General features: G+C 47.4%; 2 protein-coding genes across 4 annotated transcripts in view; one reads left to right on the forward strand and one right to left on the reverse strand.

The window, feature by feature from the left end:
* The window catches only part of LOC140418474 (uncharacterized), a 95,575-nt gene that overhangs the window by 56,178 nt on the left and 14,910 nt on the right, over window positions 1-24,487 (reverse strand). The gene's annotated exons all lie outside the window — the stretch shown is intronic.
* LOC140418475 (uncharacterized) lies at window positions 17-23,373 on the forward strand. Of its 3 annotated transcripts, none has more exons than XR_011945071.1 (2): window positions 17-330; window positions 4,514-6,028. XR_011945071.1 is itself a non-coding variant. In XM_072501943.1 (2 exons), exon 2 carries the CDS (start codon window positions 22,014-22,016, stop codon window positions 23,235-23,237), a length of 1,224 nt encoding a protein of 407 aa, XP_072358044.1. In that variant the 5' UTR covers window positions 17-330; window positions 21,916-22,013; the 3' UTR covers window positions 23,238-23,373. The 3 variants fall into 3 exon arrangements, 2 of the variants coding, with proteins under 2 accessions (XP_072358044.1, XP_072358043.1); XM_072501943.1 differs by lacking the exon at window positions 4,514-6,028 and adding an exon at window positions 21,916-23,373; XM_072501942.1 differs by lacking the exons at window positions 17-330; window positions 4,514-6,028 and adding exons at window positions 20,407-20,482; window positions 21,916-23,373.

A 24,487-nucleotide genomic window follows, 5' to 3' on the forward strand; every position in this document is an offset into this window, starting at 1 on the left:
GCCCCGCCCCCACCCTTTGTTTCCCCCATTTCCCCAACACCTGGTTTCCGGCCAGAGCGAGCAGCTGCTCACTGACCTCCCCCGCCCCCCTTCCCATCTCCACAGCGGCTGGCTGGTCCAAAACGACATAGGGAGCACTGCGCCTGCTCCGGACAACAGCGCGTCCTGCGCTTGCGCGCTGGGCCTACAGCTGAGGGAGTGGGGGAGGGGACTTGGCAAAATGTCTTCCCATCATTTTCTTCGCAGTCCTGCAGCTTGATTTGAAACAGCACAGCATTGTTTTTTTTAGCTTCACACACAGGCTAAAGCGTCCGCCTCTGTTCAACATCTGTGAGTAAAATACTTTCATTCTCCCTCTGGGAAATACAGAGTTGTGGGACTCTGGAACTGGAATTAGAGACAAATCTGCTGAGGGGAAAATGCTGTGATTTTGTGGAACCTGTTTTTATTGTCTGAGATATTTAAAGTCAAATTTATCCTGTCCATTCATAAGACCATTAGATATAGGAGCAGAATTAGACCATTTGGTCCATCAAGTTGCTCCATCATTCAATCATGGCTGATAAATTTCTCATTCCCATTCTCCTGGCCTCTCCCCATAAGCCCTGATCCCTTTGTATTCCAATATTGTTTGGATTGGATTTGTTTATTGTCACGTGTACCGAGGTACAGTGAAAAGTATTTTTCTGCGAGCAGCTCAACAGATCATTAAGTACATGAGAAGAAAAGGGAATAAAAGAAAATACATAATAGGGCAACACAACATATACAATGTAACTACAAAAGCACTGGCATCGGATGAAGCATACAGGGTGTAGTGTTCATGAAATCAGTCCATAAGAGGGTCATTTAGGAGTCTGGTGACAGTGGGGAAGAAGCTGTTTTTGAGTCTGTTCGTGCGTGTTCTCAGACTTCTGTATCTCCTGCCCGATGGAAGAAGTTGGAAGAGTGGGTAAGCCCGGTGGGAGGGATCTTTGATTATACTGCCCGCTTTCTCCAGGCAGCGGGAGGTGTAGATGGAGTCAATGGATGGGAGGCAGGTTCGTGTGATGGACTGGGCGGTCTTCACGACTCTCTGAAGTTTCTTGCGGTCCTGGGCCGAGCAGTTGCCATACCAGGCTGTGATGCAGCCTGATAGGATGCTTTCTATGGTGCATCTGTAAAAGTTGGTAAGAGTCAATGTGGACATGCCGAATTTCCTTAGTTTCCTGAGGAAATATAGGCGCTGTTGTGCTTTCTTGGTGGTAGCTTCGACGTGGGTGGACCAGGACAGGGGTTTGGAGATGTGCACCCCTAGGAATTTGAAACTGCTAACCATCTCCACCTCCACCTCCATCTAACCATCTCTGCTAACTTGAAACTGCTAACCACCTCCATCTCCACCTGTTGATGCTGACAGGGGTGTACAGTACTTTGCTTCCTGAACCCAATTACCAGCTCTTTAGTTTTGCTCAGTACGAAGTCTTACAACACCAGGTTAAAGTCCAACAGGTTTGTTTCGATGTCACTAGCTTTCGGAGCGCTGCTCCTTCCTCAGGTGAATGAAGAGGTCTGTTCCAGAAACACATATATAGACAAATTCAAAGATGCCAAACAATGCTAGGAACGTGAGCATTAGCAGGTGATTAAATCCTTACAGATCCAGAGATGGGGTAACCCCAGGTTAAAGAGGTGTGAATTGTATCAAGCCAGGACAGTTGGTAGGATTTCGCAGGCCAGATGGTGGGGGATGAATGTAATGTGACATGAATCCCAGGTCCCGGTTGAGGCCGCACTCATGTGTGCGGAACTTGGCTATAAGTTTCTGCTCGGCGATTCTGCGTTGTCGCGCGTCCTGAAGGTTTTGCTGGCATTGAGGGAGAGATTGTTGTCGCTACACCATTCCACTAGGTTCTCTATCTCCCTCCTGTATTCGGACTCATCGTTATTCGAGATCCGGCCCACTATGGTCGTATCGTCAGCAAACTTGTAGATGGAGTTGGAACCAAGTTTTGCCACGCAGTCGTGTGTGTACAGGGAGTAGGGTAGGGGGCTAAGTACGCAGCCTTGCGGGGCGCCGGTGTTGAGGACTATTGTGGAGGAGGTGTTGTTGTTCATTCTTACTGATTGTGGTCTGTTGGTCAGAAAATCGAGGATCCAGTTGCAGAGTGAGGAGCCAAGTCCTAGGTTTTGGAGCTTTGATATGAGCTTGGCTGGGATTATGGTGTTGAAGGCGGAGCTGTAGTCAATAAATAGGAGTCTAATGTCGGAGTCCTTGTTTTCGAGATGCTCCAGGGATGAGTGAAGGGCCAGGGAAATGGTGTCTGATGTGGACCGGTTGCAGTGGTATGCGAATTGCAGTGGATCAAGGTGTTCTGGGAGTATGGAGGTGATGCGCTTCATGATCAACCTCTCGAAGCACTTCATTACTACTGAAGTCAGGGCCACTGGTCGGTAGTCATTGAGGCACGTTGCCTGGTTCTTCTTTGGTACCGGTATGATTAATACATGATTCATTTATGTTGATTCACGTGGGCAGCACGTTAACACTGCTGCTTCACAGCGCCTGCTTCACAGCGCCAGGGATCTGGATTCGATTCCCGGCTTGGGTCACTGTCTGTGCAGAGTCAGCACTTTCTCCCCGTGTCTGCATAGGTTTCCTCCAGGTCCTCCGGTTTCCTCCCACAAGTCCCAAAAACGTGCTTGTTAGGTGAATTGGACATCCTGAGTTCTCCCTCTGTACCCGAACAGACGCTGGAGTGTGGCGACTGGGGAGATTTTCACAGCAACTTCATTGCAGTGTTAGCGTAAGCCTACTTGTGACATTGATAAAGTTTCATAGAATTTATCATAGAATTTACAGTGCAGAAGGAGGCCATTCAGCCCATCGAGTCTGCACTGGCTCTTGGAAAGAGCACCCTACCCAAGGTTACACCTCCACCCTATCCCCATAACCCAGTAACCCCACCCAACACTAAGGGCAATTTTGGACACTAAGGGCAATTTATCATGGCCAATCCACCTAACCTGCACATCTTTGGACTGTGGGAGGAAACCGGAGCCCCGGAGGAAACCCACGCACACACGGGGAGGATGTGCAGACTCCGCACAGACAGTGAACCAAGCCGGAATCGAACCTGGGACCCTGGAGCTGTGAAGCTATCGTGCTGCCCTTTGCTTATTGTCACAAGTAGGCTTCAATGAAGTTACTGTGAAAAGCCCCTGGTTGCCACATTCCAGCGGCTGTTCGGGGAGGCCGGTTTTATTTATTTGGTTTATTATTTGTTTGATTTTTTTTTTAAAGTGAAACCTTATCCTGCAATTCAATCCATGGAAGTCCAACAGTGGAGATGGAGGCCATTCAACCTATCGAGTCTGCACTGACCCTCTGAAAGAGTACCCTACTTAGGCCTTATCCCTGTAACCTCAGTTAGCCTGCATTAGCACAGTGGGCTAAGTAGCTGGCTTGTAATGCAGAACAATGCCAGCAGCGCAGGTTCAATTCCTGTACTGGCCCCCCCCAAACAGGTGCCGGAATGTGGCGACTAGGGGCTTTTCACAGTAACTTCATTGAAGCCTACTTGTGACAATAAGCTATTATTATTATTATTATATCCTTAGACACCAAGGGGTAATTGTAACATGGTCAATCCACCTAACATGCACGTCTTTGCACACCAAGAGGCAATTATAGCATGGCCAATCCACCTAACCTGCAAATCTTTGGACACTGAAGGAGTATTTTTCACACAGCCAATCTACCTAACCTGCGAATCTTTGGACAGTTGGGGTTCTCTGGAAATGTGTTTATTTTCAGGTTATTGGTCCCTACGGAGATTGTAGCAACATTAATATGTCTAGTTCTTGTATGGTACATATTAAATATATTATTTATGGCTATGCAGTAAAGTTAATTTATAATTATTTCTATTCTGTAAGATAGTACCAAAGCTACATTACATATTTCCAGCCAGTTAGTACAGTAGAGAAGGAGTCCATTCAGCCCCTCAAGTCCATGCTGACTCTGTGCAGAAAATCTCATCAGTCCCATTCCCCCTCTATATCCTCATTCATCTGTAGGTTTATTTCCTTGAATATCCATTTTGGAATTTTTGATCAACTCCTCTTCCACCATCCTTGGAGACGGTGAGTTCCATATAATGATCACTCACTGTCAAAATAAATGTTACCTTCAAACCACCTCTGTGTATCTAATGAAGTAATATCTCACACATTCTTGAGCCCACTAAAATGCACTTATAAATTTAGACCAACTACTTGCATGAAGATTTTCAGATCTCTGTGTGCTGAAAAGGAAGTAGTGAGCATGAATCGAGATAAATGGCACCTTGAGAATTGGAAGTGTGTATATCAGGCACAGCAGAGTGAGAATGAACAGAGAGTGTGTGAGACGGTGATTGACAACTTTTGGGGGAAAAGAAAGGAAAGAATTTTCCATAGAAACTAAAATTATCTGTTCTGAATTTTTATCCTGGATTTACAGTGATGACTTTTGGAAAAACTATTTTTACAGGATATCAGAAGGGAAGGATTTTCAGACACAAATCTAAAAACAAATGTCATGCTGCGATCTGACACAGCCAATCGATTCATTGAGAGCTGAATATCATCAGATTTTGAATCTAGAGTGCAAAATGTTTCTGTGTCAAAGGATTTTAATCATCAGTGACTGGAAAAGCACCGAGACACACACACGCTCGAACGAGAGTGTTCCAGTGAACTGACTGTGGAAAGAACTTTAACCAGTTTCACAGCCTGAAGAAATATCACACCATTCACAGCGAGGAGAAACCATACACATGTTCCATGTGTGGACAATGCTGTAACTGACTGTCAAACCTGGAGAGACACAAGGACACCCACATGATGGAGAAACTGTGGAAATGTAAGGACTGTGGGAAGGGATTTCTGTTCCCACTGGAGAGAGACCGTTTACCTGCTCTGCCTGTGGAAAGGGATTCAGTGATTCATCCACCCTGCGAAAACATCAGCATGTGCACACCAAGAAGAGGCTGTTCACCTGCTCTGAGTGTGGGAAGGGATTCAGGGATTCATCACACTTGCTGACACACCAGCCGGTTCACACTGGGGAGAGGCCATTCACCTGCTCTGACTGTGGGAAGGCATTCAGGAATTCAGCACACCTGCAGACACACCAGCGAGTTCACACCGGGGAGAGGCCATTCACCTGCTCTGCATGTGGGAAGGGATTCAGTCAGTCTTGCAACCTGGTTGTTCACCAACGCGTTCACACCGGGGAGAGGCCATTCACCTGCCCCGAATGTGGGAAGGGATTCAGCGATCCATCTGCCCTACAGAGACACCAACTTGTTCACACTGGGGAGAAGCCATTCACCTGCTCAGTGTGTGGGAAGGGATTCACTCAATTATCCAACCTGCTGAGACATCGGCGAGTTCACAAGTGATTCCATTGGCTGGATTCTGCTGTTAATCACATTCAGGACTGAACTGTGTTCTTTCTGACAGTTGGTGAAGAGGGAGGATCAGAGAGTTTATTTCTGCTGGACTGGCCGGTTTCATTACTTTGCTTCCAGGGAGCTGATACTCTTTGAGCCTGGGAATGCACATTTCCACTCATTCAGCCCATCACGTTCCTGCTGGTTCCGCGAGAACAATTCAGTGAGTCCCATTTCCCTGTATTTTCCACAAGTGTCCTTTCTAAATTATTCCATCATCTCTGTTTCTCCCACACTCATGGGGAGTGTATTCCAGGTCATTACCACTCACTTGACTGACAGACAAAATGAAGAGGTTAGGAGGTGGCCTCTCTGCCAATCTTGATCATGCTGCCTGTTTGAAAGAGCTACCCAGTTAATCCCTTTTCCCTGCAATTTTCATTTCCTTTCTTTTGGAAAACAGTCTCGCAATGCAGGCCGCGGATTCCAAATCACAAAACTTCACTGTGTTTTCAAACAAATAATTCAGGAGAAAGTGTGTTTGGATTTTCAGAGTATTTAACATGGTGTCAAAGACATGGTCATTTTATACAATTAAAACATGAAGCTTTTTTTTTTTTGAAATATATTTTATTGAAATCTTTCGATCACAATTTTTTCCCTTTACAAATCAAACATAAAAAGAAAAAGAAAAATGTAACAGTACATGTAGCATGTTAACCACAGTCTAATAAAAGGTAATTAACCAACATGATAAACTAATCAATTAACATAAACTGAAACTTTCTCATCTTTAATAAAGGTCCATGCTTCTTCCGCCGTTTTGAAGTAGTGATGTCTCTCCTGGTACGTAACCCATAGTCGCGCCGGCTGCAGCATCCCGAACTTCACCTTCTTGTGTAACACCTCCTTGGCACGATTAAAACACGCCCTCCTTCTCGCCACCTCCGCACTCCAATCCTGGTACACCCGTACCACTGCATTCTCCCATCTACTACTCCGTACCTTTTTGGCCCATCTCAGAACTACTTCTCTATCATTGAAGCGGTGAAATCGCACGATTGTCGCCCTAGGTGGTTCTCCCGCCTTTGGTGTCCTCGCCGGGACCCGATGAGCCCCCTCCACTTCTAAGGGGCCCGCAGGGGCCTCAGCTCCCATCAGCGAGCTTAGCATCGTGCTCACGTAAGCCCCGCAGTCCGCTCCTTTCACTCCCTCAGGGAGACCCAGGATCCGAAGGTTCTTCCTTCGTGCTCTGTTTTCTAGGGCCTCAATCCTTTCAATGCACTTTTTGTGGAGCACCTCGTGCGTCTGTGTTTTGACCGCCAGGCCCAGGATCTCGTCCTCATTATCCGTCACCTTCTGCTCCGCCACGCGGAGCTCTGTCTCCTGGGTCCTTTGTGCCTCCTTAAGCCCCTCAATTGCCTGTAGCATCGGGGTCAGCACCTCCTTCTTTAGTAGCTCCACACACCGTCTTAAAAATTTGTCTTGATCGGGCCCCCATGTCGCCTGGGCTTTCTCCGCCGCCATCTTGCTTCTTTTTCCTTTCTGTCCCTCTCGTCGAGGATTCCTCGCGATGTAGCCGCCGCCGCCGATATTTTCTTCTTTCGTTGGGGGGGGACTCCCTATTAACTCACCCCACACCGGATTTCGTTGTGCGAAAATTTCACGTTGGGGCTCTTAAAAGAGCACAAAGGTCCGTTGGAGCTGGAGCCGCCTAAACGTGCGGCTTAGCTAGTCATCGCCGCAACCGGAAGTCAAAACGTGAATCTTTATTAATGACTAAATGTACCATATACAAATTTGTGGCCAATTGAAAAAAATGCATTTCTTATTACACCTCTCACGACCGCAGGACTTCCCAAAGCATTTTGCAGCCCATGGAGTACTTTTGAAGTGGAGTCACTGTTGCAATGTGGGAAAATGTAGGGAGGCCTGGGGAGTCATTTTTAGTTTTAAAAATCAATCTTGTTCATACTGTATTCATACTGTATTCATTGTTATAAGTAACAAGGTCAAGGAAGCCCTTTTATCTCCAATTTCTTTCAGCTGTTTCACATTTAGTAACTCTTCTTTATTTATTTTTTAATAAATATTTTATTGAAAATTTTTGGTCAACCAACACAGTACATTGTGCATCCTTTACACAATATTATAACAACACAAATAACAATGACCTATTTTATAAACAAAAAATGAATAAATAATAAATAACAAAAATGAAAACTAACCCTAATTGGCAACTGCCTTATCGCAAGTAACACTCTCCAAAGATATAATTTAACAGTACAATATATAATTATCTGTCGCAACGACATATACATATTATACAGTATATATTAACAACCCAGAGAGTCCTTCTGGTTCCTCCTCCTCTTCCCCCCCCCCCCCCCCCCCGGATCCTGGGCTGCTGCTGCTGCCTTCTTTTTTCCATTCCATCTATCTTTCTGCGAGGTATTCGACGAACGGTTGCCACCGCCTGGTGAACCCTTGAGCCGACCCCTTAGAACGAACTTAATCCGCTCTAGCTTTATAAACCCTACCATACCATTTATCCAGGTCTCCACCCCTGGGGGCTTGGCTTCTTTCCACATTAACAATATCCTGTGCCGGGCTACTAGGGACGCAAATGCCAAAACATCGGCCTCTCTCGCCTCCTGCACTCCCGGCTCTTGTGCAACCCCAAATATAGCCAACCCCCAGCTTGGTTCGACCCGGACCTCCACTACTTTTGAAAGCACCTTTGTCACCCCCATCCAAAACCCCTGTATTGCCGGGCATGACCAAAACATATGGGTATGATTCGCTGGGCTTCTCGAGCACCTCGCACACCTATCCTCCACCCCAAAAAATTTACTGAGCCGTGCTCCAGTCATATGCGCCCTGTGTAATACCTTAAACTAAATCAGGCTTAGCCTGGCACACGAGGACGACGAGTTTACCCTGCTTAGGGCATCTGCCCACAGCCCCTCCTCGGTCTCCTCCCCCAGCTCTTCTTCCCATTTCCCTTTTAGTTCATCTACCATAGTCTCCCCTTCGTCCCTCATTTCCCTATATATATCTGACACCTTACCATCCCCCACCCATGTCTTTGAGATCACTCTGTCCTGCACCTCTTGTGTCGGGAGCTGCGGGAATTCCCTCACCTGTTGCCTCGCAAAAGCCCTCCGTTGCATATACCTGAATGCATTCCCTTGGGGCAACCCATATTTCTCGGTCAGCGCTCCCAGACTCGCAAACTTCCCATCCACAAACAGATCTTTCAGTTGCGTTATTCCTGCTCTTTGCCACATTCCATATCCCCCATCCATTCCCCCCGGGGCAAACCTATGGTTGTTTCTTATCGGGGACCCCCCCAAGGCTCCAGTCTTTCCCCTATGCCGTCTCCACTGTCCCCAAATCTTCAGTGTAGCCACCACCACCGGGCTTGTGGTGTAGTTCCTCGGTGAGAACGGCAATGGGGCTGTCACCATAGCCTGCAGGCTAGTCCCCCTACAGGACGCCCTCTCTAATCTCTTCCACGCCGCTCCCTCCTCCTCTCCCATCCACTTACTCACCATTGAAATATTAGCGGCCCAATAATACTCACTTAGGCTCGGTAGTGCCAGCCCCCCCCCCTATCCCTGCTACGCTGTAAGAATCCCTTCCTCACTCTCGGGGTCTTCCCGGCCCACACAAAACCCATGATGCTCTTTTCAATCCCTTTAAAAAAAGCCTTCGTGATCACCACCGGGAGGCACTGAAACACAAAGAGGAATCTCGGGAGGACCACCATCTTAACCGCCTGCACCCTCCCTGCCATTGACAGGGATACCATATCCCATCTTTTGAAATCCTGCTCCATTTGTTCCACCAACCGCGTTAAATTTAACCTATGCAATGTGCCCCAATTCTTGGCTATCTGGATCCCCAGGTAACGAAAGTCCCTTGTTACCTTCCTCAACGGTAGGTCCTCTATTTCTCTACTCTGCTCCCCTGGATGCACCACAAACAACTCACTTTTTCCCATGTTCAATTTATACCCTGAAAAATCCCCAAACTCCCCAAGTATCCGCATTATTTCTGGCATCCCCTCCGCCGGGTCTGCCACGTATAGTAGCAAATCGTCCGCATACAAAGATACCCGGTGCTCTTCTCCTCCTCTAAGTACTCCCCTCCACTTCTTGGAACCCCTCAACGCTAGCGCCAGGGGCTCAATCGCCAGTGCAAACAATAATGGGGACAGAGGGCATCCCTGCCTTGTCCCTCTATGGAGCCGAAAATATGCAGATCCCCGTCCATTCGTGACCACGCTCGCCATCGGGGCCCTATACAACAGCTGCACCCATCTAACATACCCCTCTCCAAAACCAAATCTCCTCAACACCTCCCACAAATAATCCCACTCCACTCTATCAAATGCTTTCTCGGCATCCATCGCCACTACTATCTCCGTTTCCCCCTCTGGTGGGGCCATCATCATTACCCCTAACAGCCTCCGTATATTCGTGTTCAGCTGTCTCCCCTTCACAAACCCAGTTTGGTCCTCGTGGACCAATAGAGTGAACACATTCCTCTATTCTCATTGCCATTACCTTGGCCAGGATCTTGGCATCTACATTTAGGAGGGAAATAGGTCTATAGGACCCGCATTGTAGCGGGTCCTTTTCCTTCTTTAAGAGAAGCGATATCGTTGCTTCAGACATAGTCGGGGGCAGTTGTCCCCTTTCCTTTGCCTCATTAAAGGTCCTCGTCAATACCGGGGCGAGCAAGTCCACATATTTTCTATAGAATTCGACTGGGAATCCATCCGGTCCCGGGGCCTTTCCCGCCTGCATGCTCCTAATTCCTTTCACCACTTCTTCTACCTCGATCTGTGCTCCCAGTCCCACCCTTTCCTGCTCTTCCACCTTGGGAAATTCCAGCCGATCCAAGAAGCCCATCATTCTCTCCCTCCCATCCGGGGGTTGAGCTTCATATATTTTTTTATAAAATGTCTTGAACACTCCATTCACTCTCTCCGCTCCCCGCTCCATCTCTCCTTCCTCATCCCTCACTCCCCCTATTTCCCTCGCTGCTCCCCTTTTCCTCAATTGGTGTGCCAGCAACCTGCTCGCCTTCTCCCCATATTTGTACTGTCCACTCTGTGCCTTCCTCCATTGTGCCTCTGCAGTGCCCGTAGTCAGCAAGTCAAATTCTACATGTAGTCTTTGCCTTTCCCTGTACAGTCCCTCCTCCGGTGCTTCCGCATATTGTCTGTCCACCCTCAAAAGTTCTTGCAGCAACCGCTCCCGTTCCTTACTCTCCTGCTTCCCTTTATGTGCCCTTATTGATATCAGCTCCCCTCTAACCACCGCCTTCAACGCCTCCCAGACCACTCCCACCTGGACCTCCCCATTATCATTGAGTTCCAAGTACTTTTCAATGCACCCCCTCACCCTTAGACACACCCCCTCATCTGCCATTAGTCCCATGTCCATTCTCCAGGGTGGGCGCCCTCCTGTTTCCTCCCCTATCTCCAAGTCTACCCAGTGTGGAGCGTGATCCAAAATGGCTATAGCCGTATACTCCGGTCCCCTCACCTTTGGGATCAACGCCCTTCCCAGCACAAAAAAGTCTATTCGCGAGTAGACTTTATGGACATAGGAGAAAAACGAGAACTCCTTACTCCTAGGTCTGCTAAATCTCCACGGGTCTACACCTCCCATCTGCTCCATAAAACCTTTACGTACCTTGGCTGCTGCCGGCCTCCTTCCAGTCCTGGACTTTGACCTATCCAGCCCTGGTTCCAACACCGTATTAAAATCTCCCCCCATCATCAGCTTTCCCATCTCTAGGTCCTGAATGCGTCCTAGCATCCAAAACAAAGAACAAAGAAATGTACAGCACAGGAACAGGCCCTTCGGCCCTCCACGCCCGTGCCGACCATACTGCCCGACTAAACTACAATCTTCTACACTTCCTGGGTCCGTATCCTTCTATTCCCATCCTATTCATATATTTGTCAAGATGCCCCTTAAATGTCCCTATCGTCCCTGCTTCCACTACCTTCTCCGGTAGCGAGTTCCAGGCACCCACTACCCTCTGCGTAAAAAACTTGCCTCATACATCTACTCTAAACCTTGCCCCTCTCACCTTAAACCTATGCCCCCTAGTAATTGACCCCTCTACCCTGGGGAAAAGCCTCTGACTATCCACTCTGTCTATACCCCTCATAATTTTGTATACCTCTATCAGGTCGCCCCTCAACCTCCTTCCTTCCAGTGAGAACAAACCGAGTTTATTCAATCGCTCCTCATAGCTTATGCCCTCCATACCAGGCAACATTCTGGTAAATCTCTTCTGCACCCTCTCTAAAGCCTCCACATCCTTCTGGTAGTGTGGCGACCAGAATTGAACACTATACTCCAAGTGTGGCCTAACTAAGGTTCTATACAGCTGCAACATGACTTGCCAATTCTTATACTCAATGCCCCGGCCAATGAAGGCAAGCATGCCGTATGCCTTCTTGACTACCTTCTCCACCTGTTTTGCCCCTTTCAATGACCTGTGGACCTGTACTCCTAGATCTCTTTGACTTTCAATACTCTTGAGGGTTCTACCATTCACTGTATATTCCCTAACTGCATTAGACCTTCCAAAATGCATTACCTCACATTTGTCCGGATTAAACTCCATCTGCCATCTCTCCGCCCAAGTCGCCAGATAATCTAAATCCTGCTGTATCCTCAGACAGTCCTCATCGCTATCCGCAATTCCACCAACCTTTGTGTCGTCTGCAAACTTACGAATCAGACCAGTTACATTTTCCTCCAAATCATTTATATATACTACAAACAGCAAAGGTCCCAACACTGATCCCTGTGGAACACCACTGGTCACAGCCCTCCAATTAGAAAAGCATCCCTCCATTGCTACCCTCTGCCTTCTATGGCCTAGCCAGTTCTGTATCCACCTTGCCAGTTCACCCCTGATCCCGTGTGACTTCACCTTTTGTACTAGTCTACCATGAGGGACCTTGTCAAAGGCCTTACTGAAGTCCATATAGACAACATCTACTGCCCTACCTGCATCAATCATCTTAGTGACCTCCTCGAAAAACTCTATCAAGTTAGTGAGACACGACCTCCCCTTCACAAAACCGTGCTGCCTCTCACTAATACGTCCATTTGCTTCCAAATGGGAGTAGATCCTGTCTCGAAGAATTCTCTCCAGTAATTTCCCTACCACTGAAGTAAGGCTCACCGGCCTGTAGTTCCCAGGATTATCCTTGCTACCCTTCTTAAACAGAGGAACAACATTGGCTATTCTCCAGTCCTCCGGGACATCCCCTGAAGACAGCGAGGATCCAAAGATTTCTGTGAAGGCCACAGCAATTTCCTCTCCAGCCTCCTTCAGTATTCTGGGGTAGATCCCATCAGGCCCTGGGGACTTATCTACCTTAATATTTTTTAAGACACCCAACACCTCGTCTTTTTGGATCACAATGTGACCCAGGCTATCTACACCCCCTTCTCCAGACTCAACATCTACCAATTCCTTCTCTTTGGTGAATCCGCCTCATAAAATTGGCATCATCCCAGTTCGGGGCATATACGTTTACCAAAACCACCGTCTCCCCCTGTAGTTTGCCACTCACCATCACGTATCGGCCCCCGTTATCCGCCATTATAGTCTTTGCCTCGAACATTACCCGCTTCCCCACTAATATAGCCACCCCCCTGTTTTAGCCCCGAATGGAACACCTGCCCCACCCATCCTTTGTGTAGCCTAACCTGGTCTATCAGTTTCAGGTGCGTTTCCTGTAACATAACCACATCCGCCTTAAGTTTCTTAAGGTGTGCGAGTACCCGTGCCCTCTTTATCGGCCCGTTCAGCCCTCTCACGTTCCACGTGATCAGCCGGGTTGGGGGGCTTCCTACCCCCCCCATCCTTGTCGATTAGCCATCCCCTTTTTCCAGCTCCTCACCCAGTTCCCACGCAGCTGTATCTTCCCCCAGGCGGTGCCCCCCCCCCCGCCCATCCCCTCCCATACCAGCTCCCCCCTCTCCCCAGCAGCAGCAACCCAGTAATTCCCCCCTCCCACCCCCCTCCCCGCTAGATCCCCCGCTAGCGTAATTACTCCCCCCATGTTGCTCCCAGAAGTCAGCGAACTCTGGCCGACCTCGGCTTCCCCCCGTGACCTCGGCTCGCACCGTGCGACGCCCCCTCCTTCCTGCTTCTCTATTCCCGCCATGATTATCATAGCGCGGGAACCAAGCCCGTGCTTCTCCCTGGGCCCCGCCCCCAATGGCCAACGCCCCATCTCCTCCACCTCCCCTCCTCCCCCCATCACCACCTGTGGAAGAGAGAAAAGTTACCACATCGCAGGATTAGTACATAAAACTCCTCTTTCCCCCCTTTTTAACCCCCCTCTTTGCCCCCCACATTCGCCCCACCACTTTGTTCAAACGTTCTTTTTAATAACCCGCTCATTCCAGTTTTTCTTCCACAACAAAAGTCCACACTTCATCCGCCGTCTCAAAGTAGTGGTGCCTCCCTCGATATGTGACCCACAGTCTTGCCGGTTGCAGCATTCCAAATTTTATCTTCTTTTTATGAAGCACCGCCTTGGCCCGATTAAAGCTCGCCCTCCTTCTCGCCACCTCCGCACTCCAGTCTTGATAAACGCGGATCACCGCGTTCTCCCATTTACTGCTCCGAGTTTTCTTTGCCCATCTAAGGACCATTTCTCTATCCTTAAAACGGAGGAATCTCACCACTATGGCTCTGGGAATTTCTCCTGCTCTCGGTCCTCGCGCCATCACTCGGTATGCTCCCTCCACCTCCAACGGACCCGCCGGGGCCTCCGCTCCCATTAACGAATGCAGCATTGTGCTCACATATGCCCCGACGTCCGCTCCCTCCGCACCTTCAGGAAGACCAAGAATCCTCAGGTTGTTCCTCCTTGCGTTGTTCTCCAGTGCCTCCAACCTTTCCACACATCGTTTCTGATGTGCCTCATGCGTCTCCGTCTTCACCACCAGGCCCTGTATGTCGTCCTCATTCTCGGCTGCCTTTGCCTTCACGACCCGAAGCTCCCGCTCCTGGGTCTTTTGTTCCTCCTTTAGCCCTTCGATCGCCTGTAGTATCGGGGCCAACAGCTCTTTCTTCATTTCCTTTTTGAGCTCTTCCACACAGCATTTCAAGAACTCTTGTTGTTCAGGGCCCCATGTTAAACTGCCACCTTCCGACGCCATCTTGGTTTTTGCTTGCCTTCCTTGCCGCTGTTCTAAAGGATCCACTGCAATCCGGCCACTTTCTCCTCCTTTTTTCATCCGTATCCAGGGGGGATTCCCTTCTGGTTTACCGCACAGTGTTTTTAGCCGTCAAAATTGCCGTTGGGGCTCCTATCAAGAGCCCAAAAGTCCGTTTCACCGGGAGCTGCCGAAACGTGCGACTCAGCTGGTCATCGCCGCACCCGGAAGTCCCTAACTCTTCTTTATTAACTATAGATTGAACTACATAAAGTCACTGATGATGAAGGTGATAATTACGTTTTCACAGTAACTTCATTGCAGTGTTAAACAGAAATTGAACTGGACCAGCCACATTAATACTGTGGCTACCAGGGCAGGTCAAAGGCTAGGAAAACTATGGCAAGTAACTCACCGCCTGACCCCTCAAAGGCTGTCTACCATCTACAAGGCACAAGTAAGTGTAATGGAATACTCTCCACTTGCCTGGATGAGTGCAGCTCCAACAGCACTCAATAAGCTTGACTCCATCCAGGACAAAGCATTCCGCTTGATTGCTCCATCTTCCTCAAAAATTCAAACCCTGCACCACCGACAGAAAGTAGCAACCTTGTGTACCTCGACAAGATCACTGCAGTAACTCACCAAGGTTCCTTTGGCAGCACCTTCCAAACCCACAACCCCTACCATCTAGAAGTACAAGAGCAGCAGATACCTGGGAACCCCACCACCTGGAGGTTCCCTCCAAGTCACTCACCACCCTAAATTGGAAATATGTCCCCGTTCTTTCACTGTCGCTGAGCAAAATCCTGAAACTCCCTCCCTCACAGCACAGTGGGTGTACCTACACCTGAAGGACTGCAGCGGTTCAAGATGGCAGCTCATTACCACTCTCTGAAGGGCAACTAGGGATGGGTAATAAATGCTGACCTAACCAACGATGCCCACATCCCATAAAAATGAATTTTAAAAATATAAGCCTATTTGTGACAATAAGAAAGATTACTAGATTATTATTAGTAATGAACCTTGATTCGGCTATGCTGAGTGCTGCAAAACCCAAAACCCATTGTGCTACATTAGATGTGATCCGCAATTGGATAATATTTGTTAAGCAATTCTGACTGTTGTAAGAATTACGCTGGCACCCAATTTAAGATTATCATTTGGGCTTTCAGAGTGGTTCTAGAAGCTACATCTGTGAATACACAGAGCCCTGATCAATGCAGACCGAAGAAGCTGGAAACTCATATGCTTGCTTGAACTGAACAAAATAATGACAGGTGTGTTCCATTGGCTGGATTGCGGGTTTGGGATGTGGAGCAAGGCCAGCAGCGCGGGTTCAATCCTGATACCGGCTGAGGTTATTCAGGAAGGCCCCTCCTTCTCAACCTTGCCCCTCGTCTGGGATGTGGTGATCCTCAGGTTAAATCACCACCAGTCATCTCTCCCCCTCAAAGGGGAAAGCAGCCTATGGTCATCTGGGTTGATGGCAATTTTACATGGCTCGTTCCACAGGAAATGCCCTGATACAATCAGAGTCAACCTGCCTGGTTTGAATTTAAACAAAGCTTGTCTCATCAGTTAACTGGTGCACTCTCCATAGCAATGCCTCTCCATGGCAATGTCTCTCCACGGCAATGCCTCCCCATGGCAACACCTCTACCAATCAGAGTCCACTTATCAACAAATCAACACTCTCTTCTCATGAAGTTTAAATTGTTGTTCCCTTTACATTTTCTATTCTTGCGAATGTCCTAATGAGTGGAAGATGAAAAGCTTCAACTCTTTTCTCGATTACTGTTTTCATTACCTACCAGTCTGTAATGCTTGAGTAAGAAGTGAGCCTTCATTGAGTTACAATTAACTAATCAGTAGTTATAGTGAAAGGCTCACTTTTATTTGTTGTAAAAATGTAAAAGCCTAATTGTTGTGTATGTAAAGAATGTGCAATGAGGATAAATGTACTGGCAAGAGAGACCTTCCAACTCTGATTAACCTCAACATTTGAAACGGTATGAATAAGGAATTGTACAGAATCAGATAAAGGGATATTATGAAACAGTTCAATTGTATTCCTGTCCAAGATAATGAGAGATGGTGATTCAAGTAATTACCATCCAGTCATAAATTAATCTAGTGATCAAATTGAACAATTTTCATGTTGCAACAAGCCCAACTCTTGCCTTTGCCAATGTGTCGCATAGGAGACTGTTAAATAAGTTTAAGAGCCCATGGTGTTAAGGGTAAGATCCTGGCATAGATAGGGGATTGGCTGACTGGCAGAAGGCAGAGAGTGGTGATAAAGGGGTCTTTTTCAGGATGGCCACTGGTGACTAGTGGTTAGCCTAGGGTCTGTGCTGGGACCACAAATTTTCACAATGTACATTAATAATCTGGAAGAAGGAACTGAAGGCACTGTTTGCAGATGATAAGATCTGTAGAGGGACAGATTGTATTGAGGGGGGCTGCAGAAGGATTTGGATAGGCTAGGAGAGTGAGCGAAAAGTGGCAGCTGGAATACAATGTGGAAAAGTGTGAGGTTATGCACTTTGGAAGGAGGAATTTAGGAATAGACTATTTTTTAAATGGGAAAATGCTTATGAAATCAGAAGCACAAAGGGACTTGGGAGTCCTTATTCAGGATTCTCTTAAGGTTAATGCGCAGGTTCAGTCGGCAGTTAGAAGGCAAATGCAATGTTAGCATTCATGTCAAGAGGAAAGAATACAAGACCAGGGATGTACTTCTGAGTCTGTATAAAATCTGATCAGACCCCATTTTGAGTATTGTGAGCAGTTTTGGGCCCATGTCTAAGGACGGATGTGCTGGCCTTGGAAAGTGTCCAGAAAAGGTTCACAAGAATGATCCCTGGAATGAAGAGCTTCTTGTATGAGGAATGGTTGAGGACTCTGGGTCTGTACTCGTTGGAGTTTAGAAGGATGAGAGGGGATCTTATTGAAACTTCTAGGGTACTGCGAGGCCTGGATAGAATGGACGTGGTGAGGATGTTTCCACTTGTAGGAAAAACTAGAACCAGTGGACACCATCTCAGACTAAAGGGACGATCCTTTAAAACAAAGATGAAGAGGAATTTCTTCAGCCCGAGGGTGGTGAATCTGTGGAACTCAATGCCGCAGAAAGCTATGGAGGTCAAATCACTGAGTGCGTTTAAGACAGCGATAGATAGATTCTTGATTAACAAGGGGATCAGGGGTATGGAGAAAAGGCAGGAGAATGGGGATGAGAAAAATATCAGACATAATTGAATGGTGGAGCAGACTCGATGGGCTGAGTTGCCTAATTCTGCTCCTATGTCTTATGGTGAGCTCATGGTCACTTTGGAGGATAAAATAGAGGTTCCAAAGGTCTTGTTAGCCAAGTGCTAAAGACTACCGAGGCTACGTTCCACAGAAATTGCTGTCAGAGAAGGAGCCTGAGAGGGTTAGGTTTCTACAGATTGGTCACCTGCATGACGTTGTGAAGGTCAATATCTCAAAGTTGTTCAGTAAACCTTTATCTTTGAATAAACCTATTTATCTTGGGGATCACTGCACAATGTTCAGTGCCATTCACAACTCCTCAGATACTCAAGCAGTTCATTTCCAAATGCAACAAGATCTGGACAATATCCAGACTTGGGTTGATAAGTGGAAAGTAACATTCAAGCCAGTCAAGTGCCAGGCAATGGCCATTTCCAACAAGAGAGAATCTAACCAATGCCCCTTGACATTCAATGGCATTACCACCTCTGAACAGTGCTAACCACCATGCTACCCATAAGTGTAATGCAATACTCTGCCTTTGCCTGAGTGGAGCTCCCAACAACAGGCAAGAAGCTTGACACCATCCAGGACAAAGCAGCCCACTTGATTGGTACCCCATCCACAACATTCACTCCTTCCACTACTAACAAACAGTGGCAATGGTGTGTAACATCTACAATATGCACTGGTGAAACTCACCGAAGCTCCTTACACAACACCTTCCAAACCCCCAACCACGACCATCCAGTAGGACAAAGACAACAGATATATGAAAACACCATCACCTGGAAGTTCACCTCCAAATCACTCACCATCCTAACTTGGAAATATATTACCATTCCTTCACTGTCACTGGAACTCCCTCCCTAAGAGTACTGTGTGTGTACCAACACTTCAGGTACTTCAGGGGTTCAAGAAGGAAGCTCACCACCAACTTCTTGAGGTCACGTAGGGATGAGCGATAAATGTTGTCCAAGCCCGTTAATGCACATCCCTTGAATAAATAAAAATTAAATAATAATGAACTTTATTAGTGTCATAAGTAGGCTTACATTACACTGGAATGAAGTTACTGTGAAAATCCCCTAGTTGCCACACTCCGGTGCCAGTTCGGGTACACTGAGGGAGAATTCACCTAACAAGCATCTTTGGGACTTGTGGGAGAAAGCTGGAGCGCCCGGAGGAAATCCACGCAGACACTGGGATAACGTGTAGACTCCGCACAGACAATGACCCAAGCCAGGAATCTAACCTGGGACCCTGGTGCTGTGAAGCAGCAGTGCTAACCACTGTGTTACCATGCCACCACCTTTCACTTAAACTGTCCTGGGTATAGACAAGGCAGCCATCTTGAATCCTACCCCTGCCATTTCACATTATCCAATTCATATCCAGGTGATAAATACCTACGATTACCTTTCTCACAAGTCCCTATTATTTCTGCAGCAATTATAAATCGACCAGGCTGCTTCTGTTAGGTGACATTTAAACTACTAAGTACAACCGTGACTTACTACTTATTTTGCTTATCTCCAGACAAGCTAATTCTACATCTGAGACGTAATTCTACATCTAATCAAGGGCTGGTTAGCACAGGGCTAAATCGCTGGCTTTGAAAGTAGACCAATGCAGGCCAGCAGCATGGTTCAGTTCCCGTACCAGCCTCCCCAAACAGGTGCCGGAATGTGGCGACTAGGGGCTTTTCACAGTAACTACATTGAAGCCCACTTGTGACAATAAGTGATTTTCATTTCATTTCATTTTCACATCTTCATCTTCTGAGCCAGGATAATTTCTCACGACTGTGTTGATCTCAAATGTGATCAACAGAACATACCCTTTCATCTCGTCCTATCCTCTGTGAAGTCAACTACCCCGCAATATTCAGTTTCCAGCCTCAGCAACTTTGCAAACACATCCCTGTATTGGCTGCGATACCATGCACATTTATTTCTATCTCTGCCATCAGTTCATCTATATTATTACAAATACTGGTGTATTCAGATGGAGAGCATTTAAATCTCTTTCTATCCTGTTTCCCTACTTTGACCCTCTGTTGCATCATTATATTTGTACATATCTGATAACTCTGGTTATCATTGCCTGTATTGCTACTTTGACTATTGCCTTGTCTTTGTTCGTTAAATTTGGAGGGTATTACTTTTTTGTTCGCTATTTAATTCCAATCTAAGATGCTCATGCTCCCAGAGGAGAACCTCTTGCTGTATGCTACCGATGTTGCTGGCAACAACATCTACCACAATAACTACGCCAACCCTCTCCTTCTCTGTATTCTATGGAGCAGATCCCCCACCATTCATAATGCGGACTTAAGCGTTTTACATCTGTGGTTCAAATTATAATCGGACCACGAAAGATGAATTTGTATTCAACAATATCTCGTCGTAATGGCGATTTGATTACCCAGCATGCACTGAGAGGGTGAATATGCCCTAACTTCACTACGGGCGTTAATTGCGCAGGCGCACTACCGCTCATGCTGGAGCGTGCGCAGTGCGGGTGTTGCCAGTGGGCGGATGGGTTGATGTTGGAGTCGCAGGAAGAGCAGAAAGTGATTGGAGACAGCAGGTGAGTGAGGTTAAATGGAGGCGGTGGGCGAGAGGGGAGGCTTCATAAACACCTGGGGCAGGAAGGGAAGCTTTAATAAAACCGGATGGAGGCCTTATACCACAAATGAAAAGCTCGAGGTCCCGTGTTTGGACCGATTATGCAGCCGCCATCTTGTTCAATAGACGAAGTTGGGGCCATCTTTATGGGGGGCACTGGGCAGCAGAGCGCATGCACGGCCGCCATCTTTATTGGGGCCAATAGGATCCGCCCATGAGACCAGGGTGGAGTCGGTCAATCTTACTATCGTGGGAATAGGCGGCCCTGTTGGTGATGTGAATGTGTGCTCAGAATCTCGGTTTGGGAATTAGTAAATAGTTTACTTCAGCCTCAGACAATCCCCAGGGAGAGGGCTGGAGTCAGTGACTAAGGAGTTTGTACTGGGGACTGAAGGCAAAGATCTCGCTCTGCCCCATATTCAAATAGAGGAAATCCAATACAGTCAGGCAAGTCACGAAGATGACCTGGTCCATCTAGAAGGTGCAGTTTTAGGGTTTGGGAAATTGTACTTCAGTTGTAGGTTTATAAAATACTTCTCCATCGCTCTGTGTCTCCCACACCTTTTCCTGTCCCTCTGTTCCCATTCTCGCTCTGTGTCTCTCACTTCCCCTCGCTGCTTCTCTTATCACAAAATTCTCTACCCCATAGGGTTGTGGGTGTACCATCATTGAATATATTTAAGGCTGAGATGGAGGGAATTGAGGGCGGCATGGTAGCACAGTGGTTAGCACTGTTGCTTCACAGCGCCATGGTCCCACGTTCGATTCACGCTTGTTCTCCCTGTGTCGGCGTGGGTTTCCTCCCACAAGTTCCAAATACGTGCTATTCGGGGAACATTGTGAATTCTCCCTCTCTGTACTCCAACAGGCACCGGGCTTTTCACAGTAACTTCATTTGAAGCCTACTTGTGACAATAAGCGATTTTCATTCATTTCATGTGGCGACGAGGGACTTTTCACAGTAACGTCATTGCAGTGTTATAATGCGGATTAGCCTACTTGTGACAATAGTACAGATTATTATTGTTTTGGTCTCTTGGGAAGTCAAAAGGATCTGGGGAACTGATGGGAAAGTGGAGTTGAAGATTAAGATCAGCCATGATTGTGCTGGATGGTGGAACAGGCTCGACGGGCCAAATGTTCTACTTCTCCTATTATGTTGTTACAGAGGGCAGAGTCTTGTCTCGGTCCACAACGGTGGCAAGTTCCCTTCACTGAAAGACATGAATGAACCAGTTGGTTTTCTGCAAAAATCCAGCAGCTTTCCTGGTCATTGTTTTCCTAGTGCCGGCCCCACAAATGACCAGATTCATTCAGCTCAATTTCAGAACCTGCCTTTGTGTTTTAGTGGGTTTTTTCTCACTCCCTATTTTCTGTTTCAAATCAATTTCACAGAATACTCGAAAGGGAGGATTTGCAATCAAGAAACACAAAGCAAACCACGTCATAATCGGACGCAGTTCCCCATTTAGTTGTAAACTGAATATCGATGAATGTTTAACATGGAAGAAAACGGCAACATTCACACTGAGGAGAAACCCTGGAAATGTGGAGACTGTGAGGAGGGATTTGGATCCCCATCTGAGTTGGAATCTCATCGACGCAGTCACACTGGGGAGAGGCCGTTCACCTGTTTTGCGTGTGGGAAGGGATTCGCTCGATCATCCAACCTGCTGCAACACCAGCGGGTTCACACTGTGGAGAGAACATTCACCTGTCCACAGTGTGGGAAGGGATTCACTCAATCCTCCCAGCTGCTGAGACACCAGCGAGTTCATAGTGGGGAGAAACCATTCATCTGCCCCGAGTGTGGGAAGGGATTCACTCGCACATCAGGGCTGCTGACGCACCAGCGAGTTCACACTGGGGAGAGGCCATTCACCTGCTCCAAGTGTGGAAAGGGATTCGCTCAGTCATCCAACCTGCTGAAACACCAGCGAATTCACACCGAGGAGAGACCTTTCAAATGCCCAGACTGTGGGCAGTACTATAAAAGTTCCCTGGACCTAATGCGTCATCAAATTGTTCACACTGATGAGAGACCGTTCAAGTGCTCTCACTGTGGGTCTGGGTTCAGGCGATCAGAAGAACTCACTGTGCACCTACGAATTCACACGGGGGAAAGACCATTCACCTGCTCAGAGTGTTTGAAGCGATTCACTCAGTCATCTGCACTGCTGACGCACCAGCGAGTCCACACTGGGGAGAGACCATTCCCTTGCTCAGAGTGTGGGAAGAGATTCACTGATTTATCCACCCTGCTGAAACACCAGAGTGTTCACACTGATGAGAGACCTTTTAAATGCTTGGACTGTGTAAAGTGCTATAAAAGTCATCGGCAACTGATGTATCATCAACGTGTTCACACCACTGAGAGACCATTTAAATGTCTAGACTGCGAGAAGTGCTACAAAAGTTCTGGGGAACTGATCCGCCATCAACGCGTTCACACTGACGAGAGACCATTCAAGTGCTCTTACTGCGAGACAGGTTTCAGGGGACCAGAACAACTCACTGCGCACCAGAGAATTCACACTGGGGAGAGGCCATTCACCTGCTCCAAATGTGGGAGGGGATTCACTCAGTCATCCACACTGCTGCGACACCAGCGAGTTCACACTGGGGAGAGACCATTCGCCTGCCCAGAGTGTGGGAAGGGATTTACTACCTCATCCACCCTCTGCAAACACCAGCATGTTCACAATGAACAACAGTGATTGGATTTTGTGATTAATCATATCCACACTGAACCATGTTTATTAGGGTCTGTTTCTGCTGATGTTAGTAAACTCCAGCCCATATATCTTCACTAATATTGTAGATAATGGTCAAATAAATCAGTTTTGTGCTAAACACAGTGTGTTGAGTCTCAAACACAACTTAGTTCTTTTTGGAGTGTTCTCCCTCTCCCCCGTCTCCTCCATCCTCACCTCCAACAACAAGTGTGAGGAGCTCATGGAGTTTCTTTGTCACCAAGGTTGAGACAATCTGATCAGCTGCCTCTGCTGCTTCCCTCCCACTAACCCACCAGGCCAAACTATTTCTACATTTCCTCAAAGTCTGAGCCCTGAACTACATCTTTCTCCAGTTTCTCTATCTCCTTCCCTCTCAGAGCTCACCTTGTCCATGAGACCCACCTTCTGCTCCTTTGACCCTATCCTCAGAAAAATGCTGACTATCCAACTTCTCCATGTGACTGATATCCTTAGTGATTCTCTCTTAAATTCACTATCATCAATCATCCTTTTTTTAAAAAAGTGTTCATCCCACCACCTTTGCAAACTAGCACCCCATCTCCAACCTGCCTTTCCAAAATTCTTTTCATCTGTGTCCCCCGAGGATCTGTCCTCGGCCACTCCTATTTCCCATCTCCACGCTGCCACAAGGTGACATCATCCAAAAGCACATTGTTAGTTTTCACATGGACACTGACAACACCCAGCTCTACCTCACTCCCATCCCTCTCCATTCCTCCACTGTTACTAAATTATCAAACTGCTTATCCCACATCCAGTACTGAATGAGCAGAAAATTCTTCCAATTAAATATCGGGAAGATCAAAGCCATTGTCTTCAGTCCCCATTAGAAATGCCGTTCCCTAACTCCCGAGTCCATCCCTCTCCCTGCGAACTGTCTGAGACTGAAGCACACTCTGCGCAATCTCCGTGTCAGATTTGACCCCAAGATGAGTTTCTGACCCCATATCCACACCATCACTAATATCAGATATTTCAATCTCCATAATGTCACCTGTGTCCATCCCCACCCCCAGCTCATCTGCTGCTGAAACCCTCATCCATGCCCCTGTTACCTTTGACTTGATGATTCCAATACATTCCTGTCCAGCCTCTCACATTCACCCCACACGGAAACGTGAGATCATCCAAAACTCTGCTGCCTGAGTGCTTTCTCACACCAAGTCCTGTTCACCATCAGCCCTGTGCTCACTGACTTTGCTCCTGGTCTG

This window comes from Scyliorhinus torazame, chromosome 5, assembly GCF_047496885.1.
Source record: "Scyliorhinus torazame isolate Kashiwa2021f chromosome 5, sScyTor2.1, whole genome shotgun sequence".
Classification (NCBI taxonomy): Eukaryota; Metazoa; Chordata; class Chondrichthyes; order Carcharhiniformes; family Scyliorhinidae; genus Scyliorhinus; species Scyliorhinus torazame.